The 9,664-nt window shown below is 41.7% G+C and overlaps 1 protein-coding gene across 2 annotated transcripts in view; it reads right to left on the minus strand.

The window, feature by feature from the left end:
* Positions 1–8,780, minus strand: part of ATG14 (autophagy related 14) — a 45,420-nt gene extending 36,640 nt beyond the window's left edge. The window contains exon 1 of one of the 2 annotated variants that reach the window (XR_010151123.1): positions 8,514–8,764. Coding sequence is in view for 1 of the 2 variants with exons in the window: in XM_001162169.7 (XP_001162169.2) it covers positions 8,514–8,734 (221 nt within the window). In the remaining variant the exon portion in view is untranslated. Of the gene's footprint in view, positions 1–8,513 lie in introns of both variants that reach the window. The other variant, XM_001162169.7, reaches the window with a different exon arrangement.
* Positions 8,781–9,664: the final 884 nt, after the last annotated feature.

Genomic DNA, 9,664 nt, shown 5'->3' on the forward strand with positions numbered 1-9,664 from the left:
TGGCCTGGATGGCAGAGTGAGAACCTGTCTCTCAAAACATAAAATAGAAACAAAGTGTTGTTTAGTTTCCTCATTTGTAAAATGGGAATAATGCTTACATACTCCTTGGTAAAGGGATTAAATAAATGTGAAAGCAGTGGGTACAGATGCTTAGCACATACATAAGCCAGTTTTCCATTTCTTCACTGCAACGAATGATTCTGCACTTAATCTTACCATGCATTAAACTCAACTATAGAATCAGACCACAAAAAGAGACTGCGGAATTATGAAACCAGGATAAGGCAGTCCTAACTACACTTGCTTCTTCTGCACACAGAGAAAATGTATACTACAGTTCCTTCATTCAGCTTACTCTAAACTGGGACAGCCTTTAGAAACAAAAATAGAAAAATTCATTTTTGTTTGTAAAATAGTAAATGAACAGAAAAATAAAAGGGATAGTCATATATAATCTTTTTTTTTTTCATGAAGTGACTGAAGGATTCTAACTTTGCGTTTTAAAAAGATAAAAGTTTACAGCTGTAAAAGGAATAATATTGTGTACCGGCATGAAAAGACGTTTAGGTATGTTAAATGACAAAACAACAACAACAACAACAACAACAACGAACCAGCAAAATAGTATGTATTGTGTGATCCCACTTTGGCAGAGAATATGCATAGGATATTGAGGACTGTGCCTCATCTATAATAGATTCACCTTTATGTGGTGGGATTGTAAGAGAATTTTCCTATTTCTACAATGTTTGAGCTAAACATTTCAAAATTTCAAATGTCATATTTACAACATTTAGCTCTCTTTAAAAACATGCATTTTAGATTTAAAATGTAAATTTAAAATTCAAAATACTCAAATTCAACTACATCTTGTTTGAAGAAAATATCCAAAATAAAAATGTTTTTAAAATTTGATGGGATGGAAATGGTCACTGAGAGTTATTCTTTACCAAGGAGGAGACCCATGGAACTGACCTTCTGGGAGCCCGGATTATATCATTTACTAGAGGTAGGTCAGCTCAAGAGGAGTTCACAAATATCTATCCCAAACAGGCTCTGATTATTAAGTGTACTAAGTTTTCCATTTTAAGACATGACTACAAATTCATCTGAAAAATATTTTAAAGGATTAAACTAGGGCTGGAGACTTTCACTTGGCTCTGGCTGAAAGTAGTTCAATTTTACTAAAAAGATACTCACTGAAATCTCACAATGACACCTTAATCACAACCCTGATCCCTAAAGCACCCTGCTCCTTTCTAAAAGAAAACACATGCTCTCTCTGAATCCTTACACTGCCCTCTGGGATGTGCCATCACTGCTCTGCCATGCGCAAGTAAGCACTCAATTTCCATCATCACTTCAGTACCTTCCCTAGCAACAGGAAGTGGCAAATCTCACGATTACTTTCATATAATCACATTTTATTTTCCATGAAGTATGTCTTTTGGTGTTCAAAAGAGACTTGAGATTATGAAAACTCTTTTGCATTATGACAGGCCTTGAAAATATCTAGAGGGAGAGAAATTGGGCATTCCAGGAATCTTCACACAGTGGCAGGGTGTACAGGTTGGGGGTGCTGCCTCTCCAGGGTTAATCCCAGCCCTTGGTTCACTAGAGCACATATGACCTTCCAAAGATATAGCGCAATCTGTATAACAAAATGGAATGTTTTTCTTTTCCGATACTGTTATACACACACATGCAGAGTATAAAAATATAGTTCAGATCTAAATGTGAACTTAAGATTAGTATAACCCAGGAGTAAGTCAGCCACAACACCCCTGAGACTCAGTTTCCTCTGCTTTAAATACATTAATAACTCATGGGGTGAGGGTAGGGAAGAAATGAGATAGTAAATGCAAAAATCTTTTATAAGTTCTAAAAGGTATAATCATAAGAGTAGCCAGTGATACTAGCTGAAAACAAGTTATATTTTCTTAGCAGATCCACATTTTCTGGTGGAAATACCATAAACAAACTCCATGGGACAGGAATTGAGACCCCCTGAAGGACACAGTGAAACAGTCGTAAGGCTGATGAACTCTTGTCTACCTGTAGAGCTTTTGTTCTGCTGAGTTCAGTTTACAGAATTGAATTCTCAAGACAATAGATTTTTATGGGCCACAGTGGCTGACAACCAAAAATATACTGAAGGGAGAAAAGAAGTATCTAAAGGATATTTTTTGGATGTTGGTTGTGCCTTCCCCTTGAAATCTGCAGTAATATTTAAATTTCTTCCTCATCCTTTATCCCATTTCTCAATTTGTTTAGGGCATGCATTTCTGTTTCCTGGCAAAAGTATAATCATATATTCTAAAACTTGTCAGTGAAGGTAATGTGGCATCATTCCTGAAAACATAATCATAAAGTAGTATCTATACGTTCATACAATTCGTCTCTCTTTTTAATCCACATGTGAAAATCAATGGCTCCTAAACCAGCAGATACATTTCCCCAGGTATCCTTAGATTAATTCTCAGTCCCATTCCCCCACCTAACACGAACTGGTAACCAATTCCTTTCCTGCTGTGAGTGGAAAGATTACTTCAACCTATCAGGTATCTACTGGGTAGCAGTGCTATTTCTGGTGTCAGACAAATACATAATCCATACAGTTCTGTTCCTGTAATTTTAATATGTCCAGCAGTACAGATCCAAAGACTGTGTTGGAGGCCTAATATCATTCTTCTTCTTCATCCCTTAAGGAAGCATACAGTTTAAAAGGCAGATGACAGGGAACACGCCTTCAGTTTACACTGAAGGCTGGGTCTCCCCTGGGGGTGGGGTGGCGGGGGGGCAGGGGAAGAAAAGGCAGATGTGAAAGCAGAGGAGGTATTGTTCAGGACTGGGGGCAAGGTGGGAGATGAGGAAAGGATGATGTGGGTGAAGATACCAAAGTTGTAGGGAAGTCTTCCCATCGAACAACAACAACAAAATAATGAGTTTAGGTATTTCTCAACTAATCTGCCAAACTCATATTGTCCCCAAAAGTATTTAAAGACACATGGTTCCCTTCTTAAGACTCAAAGGAACTAATTAATGTGAGATCAATTTATTTCTTTAATACTTAATTTTCCTTGAGCTGCTAAACCACTAAAACCTAGATATTCAGCTAGTCTGTTAATGAAACCTGAAAAAAATACATTTACCTTTACAAGAACTTTGATATGCATTATCACATTCAAGATCCATGCAGGCACAGACGGTTTGGCTAATTTACTGAAAATCAGAGGTTAAACAAGGGTTTTAAAACTGTGCTGTAAGGTTCCAGATTTTATTAACAAGTGGTTTTCTACAGTTAGTGAGGGGCTTTTCATGAAGTTAAGGGGAAAAAGAGTCTAAAGGCAATCACAGAATCAAAATTTTCAAAAATTATGAAGATAGAATATCTCACAATCAACCTGTGGCCCACAGAGTTCAAGGCCTATTGACAGTCGGTAAAAATCCTTGAGAGCAGAGACCTGTCTTTCTCCTCTGTATTGCCATAAAATTTTGTGCACGTAACAGTGTCCAATGAGAGCTCATTAAAAAATATTTGGTTATTAGAACAATGGTCCTGGGTCTCGAGATTCTTTCACTTTATTAGATACTGGGCACTATTCTGGAAACAAAGAAAAACTAACAAACCATTCTTCTTAAAGCACATAGTCTGGAAAAGAGAAAGATGGAGAGTTAGGTGAAGCTGACCTAAGCAGACCACTGTGACAGTCCTGTTATCCCTGAACCCTAAAATTTCTTTTTTATTCTAAATTTTGAATGGTTATTTGCTTTATATTTTTCTGCTTGGTCAGGAAAAGAAATCTACCACAACATATCTCTCTTCTGAAAATCTAATGCTCACATTTAGCCAAGAATTTTTGAGATTGTCTTTTTTTTTTTTTTTTTTTTTTTTTTGAGATGGAGTCTAGCTCTGTCGCCCAGGCTGAAGTACAGTGGTGTGATCTCAGCTCATGGCAGCCTCTGCCTCCCAGGTTCAAGCAATTCTCGTGCCTCAGCTTCCCGAGTAGCTGGGATTACAGGCCTGCAACACAACACCCAGCTAATTTTTGTTTTTGTTTTTTTGAGACAGAGTCTCGCTCTCTCGCCAGGCTGGAGTGCAGTGGTGTGATCTTGGCTCACTGCAACCTCCGCCTCCCGGGTTCAGGCGAGTCTCCTGCCTCAGCCTCCTGAGTAGCTGAGACCACAGGCATGCGTGCCACCACGCCCAGCTAATTTTTGTATTTTGACTAGAGACAAGGTTTCACCACGTTGGCCAGGATGGTCTCGGTCTCTTGACCTCGTAATCTGCCCGCCTCGGCCTCCCAAAGTGCTGGGATTACAGGCGTGAGCCACTGCCCCCCGGCCTCATTTTTGCATTTTTAGTAGAGATACGGTTTCATCATGTTGGCCAGGCTAATCTCGCTCTCCTGGCCTCAAGTGATCCGCCTGCCTCGGCCTCCCAAAGTGCTGGGATTACAGGCATGAGCCACTGCGCCCAACCCCTATGTTGAGTTTTAAAAGTTGTATTGCTTTTGACATTCCTTCAACAACATGCCTAAGTTCTGCTACCTGCTGCTGCTGGGCTGGTGATCTGAAAGAACAAGACCAGAATTCATGCCTTCATGAAACTACATTCTAGATGTGGCTATCTTCCTCAAATAAATAATATTAAACATTGTGTGTGATACCATGAAAGAAATAGGGTACTGTGATAGCAAATAATGAATAGGGGAAAAGATGGAGGTGGGAACCTATCTTAGTGAGGGAGGTCAGGAAAGGCCTCACCGAAGAAGTGGCCTTTAAGTTGAATGGTGAAAGACAAGGTATCAATCAGGAGGAAAAGTGTTCCAGGCAGAAGAAACGGCAAGAAAAAAGCCCCACTGGTGGAAGTTTCATGTGACTGAGGATTTGAGAGAAGGCCTATAACTGTGGAGCAGTGAAAAAGAGGGAGCACAAGGATGAACTTATTTGAGTGCGTAATACGTTCTAGGCATCATGCTAACCGCTTTAAATGCATGCTTTATGTAATCACTACTAGAAACCTATGAAGTTAGATACCCTGCTATTTACAAAATGAAATAAACATGAAGTTAAGAAACTTGCTCAGGGCCAGGCATGGTGGCTCACACCTGTAATCCCCGCACTCGGGGAGGCTGAGGCTGGCAGATGGCTTGAGCTCCAGAGTCCAAGACCGGCCTGGGCAACATGGCAAAACCCTGTCTCTACAAAAAATACAAAAAAACTAGTTAGGCGTGTTGATGTGCGCCTGTAGTCCCAGATACCAGGGAGGCTGAGACAGGAGAATCGCTTGAGAACAGGGAGGTCAAAGCTGCAGTGAGCTGTGATCTTGCCACTGCACTGCCTGGGTTACAGGGTGAGACCCTGTCCCCTCCCCCCTCAAAAAAACTTCCTCAAACTCACATAGCAGCCAGGCGTGGTGGCTCATATCTGTAATCCTAACACTTTGGGAGGCTGAGGCAGGAGGATTGCTCAGCCCACAGGTTCGAGATCAGCCTGGACAAGATAGGGAGACCCTGTCTCTACAAAAAATTTAAAAATTAGCCAGGTGTGGTGGTGCATGCCTGTAGTCCCACCTACTCAAAAGGTTAAGATGGGAGGATTGCTTGAGCCCAGGAGTCTGAGGCTGCAGTATGCCATGATTGTGCCAGTGCACTCCAGCCTCGGTGACAGAGCAAGATCCTGTCTCAAAAAAAATAAAATAAAATAAATCACGTACCAAGTGGTAGAGCTTGGACTCAATTCAAGGGAGCATGAGTCAAAAGCCCACATTTTAAACTCAACCTTAGAGTCTAAATTAGAGAGGCAAACAGTAGCCAAATCACATGAGGCTTCGTATGCCATAGTAAGGAGCTTGGATTTTATTTTAAATGCAATGGGAGCTAATGAAAGGTTTAAGCAAAACAGTGACATTATCTTATTTACATTTCTATTGTGGCTGCTGTTTGGAGACCAGAGGCAAGGTAAGGAAGAGTTGTCTGAGTAAAAGAAGGGAGATCACTACGTAGTCAGGAGAGAAATGATGGTGGTCTGAACTAAAACTCGGATAGATTCAAGATACATTTTCACATCAAAGTGAATTAGACTTGCTGAGTTTTGGATGCAGAGAGGAAGAGAAAAAGAAAAGTCTAGGATAACTCCCAGTTTTCTGGCTTTAGTAACAAATGGATCATGATGAATAATACTGAAATGGTCTAGAAACTGAGTTTGGGAAAGAGGGACAGAGTCAGTTCAATCATTCCATAAATCTTTATTGAGTTTCTACTATGTGAGAATACAACAGTGTATAAAAGAGAAAAACTCTTGCCCTCATAGAGTTTATATCACTGGGGTGGGGGGCAGTTAGACAAATTAATATGTACAACCATCACATGGTGATAAGTGTTATGGAAAAGAAAAGATAATAAAGCTGGTTAAATACGCATGAGGTTAGCATTTTAATAGAAGGATCAGAAAGAGTCTAACGTATGAGCAGGCACCTAAAAAAAAACAAAGGAGGCAGCCCTGAAGATTTCTGAGAGAAAGAGTTCCTGGCTGTCTAAATACCACCGCGAAGGTCCTGAGGAAGGAGTGTTCTTGGTATGTTTGAGGACAGACAAGGAGGCCACAGTGGCACAGCAGATTAGGTAAGGGAGAAAATAATAGGAGATTAAATCAGAGGAACAGATAATATAGAACTTTGGTTAAGGACTCCAGCTTTTACTTTGGGTAAAGCGAAAAACCACTGGAAGATCTGAACAGAAATGGAGGAGTAGCATAACTCTGGCTGCAATATGGAAATTGTATAAAAGGGGAGCAAGGACGGAAGCAGAGACATAAGAGAAAATAAGTTTATGTCTCTGGTAGATTGGACCAGGTGATGGTGAAAGGGTCAGATTTAAGATAAGTTTTGAAGAGTAGATGGGATTTGTTGTAAGATAAGTTTTGAAGAGTAGATGGGATTTGTTGATGGGACTAAACAGAGTTGGGTTAAGAGAGGAGTCAAGGAGAACTGAAAGGTTTTTTAGCCTGAACCAAAGGAACAATGAGATTGACATTTACTGGGTTGGGATAAGCATGGGAAAACAGATTTATGATGGAAATCAAAGAGTTTAGTTTGCCATATTAAAATGAAGATATCTATTGCAAATCTAAAAATATTGATGTTGAATAAGCAGCTGTTTTCAGGACTTTAGAGAAGTCTAGGTTGGAGATACAAGTCTGGCAGTCCTAAGCATATAGATGGTATTTAAATTATGTGAATAGACATACTAAAACGTGTAGATAGACAAGAAGGTCCAGAACCAAATCCTCGATTCACTCCATCAGTTAGACATTTCCATCTCATACCCCGTATTCTTATAACTGGTTTAATTTTTAAAGCTATCACTTACTACATAAGCAGTTTCTAAAGTCATCAAGAGCACCAATGAGACACAGCAACAAAACTAAAAAAGAGTTTGTCATTCAAACCTCCTCAAAAGAGAAAGGAAACAACTCCATCCACGATCACAGAAATACTAAGAACTCAAAACATTCCCAAATATAGAGAATATAAAGTCTAGTGGTTAAGTGCGGGTACATAGGTCCAAGCTGTCTGAATTTTAATTCTTGTTCCTACACTTAACTATTTGTGTGACCTGGGGCAAAGCACTTACTGTGCAGCTTCCTAATAAGTTGGGGATGAGTCATTGGGTTGTTGCAAATGAATTAACACCTGAATTTTTGTGCTCAGAATGCTAGCTATCTTACTATCATTGACACTAAATTGTTGAAACATAAGTTGAGAGTGGGAGATCCTGCAGCTAATCACACTAATTTTTCAATTTTCTTAACCAAGAACTTGTAGCTCTCCGTTTAGATTTCGAAATGAAACCAAAACATTTTCCTAAAAGCAATTCTCTTAACTAAAAACATGCAGCTCCCAAACTGAATTTTAAAACAAGGCCAAAACACGTTCCCAAATTCCTAAGAATCTAAAATAATCTTTAGAGGCAGGGAGGGGAAAGGGGCGTTAACAGCAAGCCCCAATTCACACATTAGAGTAAGCATGTCTGATAACAAAGTCCATCTGTGACAGACTACCAGGCCCAAATCCCTCTAAAGCAGTTATTTGATTCTCTTCTACTCTCTCCTCTAGAGAATGAGTATAAATATGCTTTCGAAAATAGAAAGCCAAGCTTTTGAATGGGAATACATACAGCAAAGAGCTGGGAATCTAACTCAATGGCAGCAACGGGAAAACTTCTCCAGAGAGTCACCACTTATTCCTTTTTTCCCCAGTGACCAAGAGCACCGTGGGGTCAAACTCCTCTTGGGTGGGTGATGGGGAAACGGCGACCTTCCCTCATCTGGCCCCTACGCTGTCCTCTGGTAGCAAAGCTCCGGTGCAGAGCAGCTAGCTACACTTCCTCTCTCTCGCTCCTCTCGCTGGTATCTGGTGCCCGGACGGGGAGCCCCAGGTTCCAGCCTTCGGCTGCCTGGCTGGAGGACACACAGCAGAAGAAACAACAGGGCCGTGGCGGCCGCCGTACCTCTCCCGGTCGCGGCCGTCGAAGTAGACGAAATCGCCGCTCTGAACGCATTTGGCGCAGGTCAGCCGCCGGCGGGTAGTGTTGCACAGCGGGCAGCGCTCCACAGCCACGTACAGCCCCTCCGCATCGTCCACGGAGTCCACCAGGTCCCGGGCGAGCGGCCGGGGCCCGCAGCCAGGAGCCTCCGGCGCCCGGGCTCCCTTCCCACTGGGAGACGCCATGATGGCCTGAGAGGAGAGCCAGTCACGTGGGATTTTGTTTTCAACCGGGTGCATTCTGGGCCAGGAGGAGGGGCCTGGGGAAGGCGGGCTGGGATCCCGGCGAGCCCCTGGACCCCTCTGCCGCTGTGTGTTCCTGTCCCGGGTACTGTTGTTTTTCCTGTCTGCTGAGGGGCAACAGGTCCCGAAGCAGGGGGAGAGTTATATTAGGGGGGCTAGTCGGCCAAACAAAATGTCATCATCTGCTGGCTCAGGCCAAGACTACGAGTTAAAGCCTCAAACTTGTGCAGAAAATTGTAATACCATACCCTAAGGATTCTGGGAAAACGGAATGGGAGCGGAATAAGGGAATTTAACTTGCTGTGGATGCTTTAAAATCTGGCTAAAACTACAGCAAAGTAGGGTGAAGGGGCTGGGTCTTGGAACTAGGTTGAATTTTGGCTCACTCACCTGCTTAATAGCTGTGTGACTTGGGGCAAGTTCCTTAATCTCTCTGCGCCTGTTCTCTCGTGTTAAATGGATAGAATTATAGTACCCATCTAATGCCGTGAGGATTAATATGGTTAATAGTATTATACTTTACCAATAGTGAAAACAACCAAAGTGAACGTGCAAAATCAGAATCGTATCTTTCTGAAAAGTTAATCACGTGGCTAATGTACCTTCCCTACCCTGGGCCATGCTCTAAGAGAATTTGAACTAGGTAGATGGTTAGGACTTCCCTTCAAGTTTCTTTTGGGGGATAGGGGATATATAAGGTGATGTGTTGGGAGGATCATATCAGAGTAATTAGTGTTTGAATATGCCTCTAAACTACAGAGAAAAGTGAGTTTATAGGTCAGATTAAATAGACCAGTGATTCTCAAGGATGATTTTACTAGGCTATCTACTGATAAACTGCCCTGAATTCTCTCTCTAGCCAGGATTCCTTTC

This window comes from Pan troglodytes, chromosome 15, assembly GCF_028858775.2.
Source record: "Pan troglodytes isolate AG18354 chromosome 15, NHGRI_mPanTro3-v2.0_pri, whole genome shotgun sequence".
NCBI lineage: Eukaryota > Metazoa > Chordata > Mammalia > Primates > Hominidae > Pan > Pan troglodytes.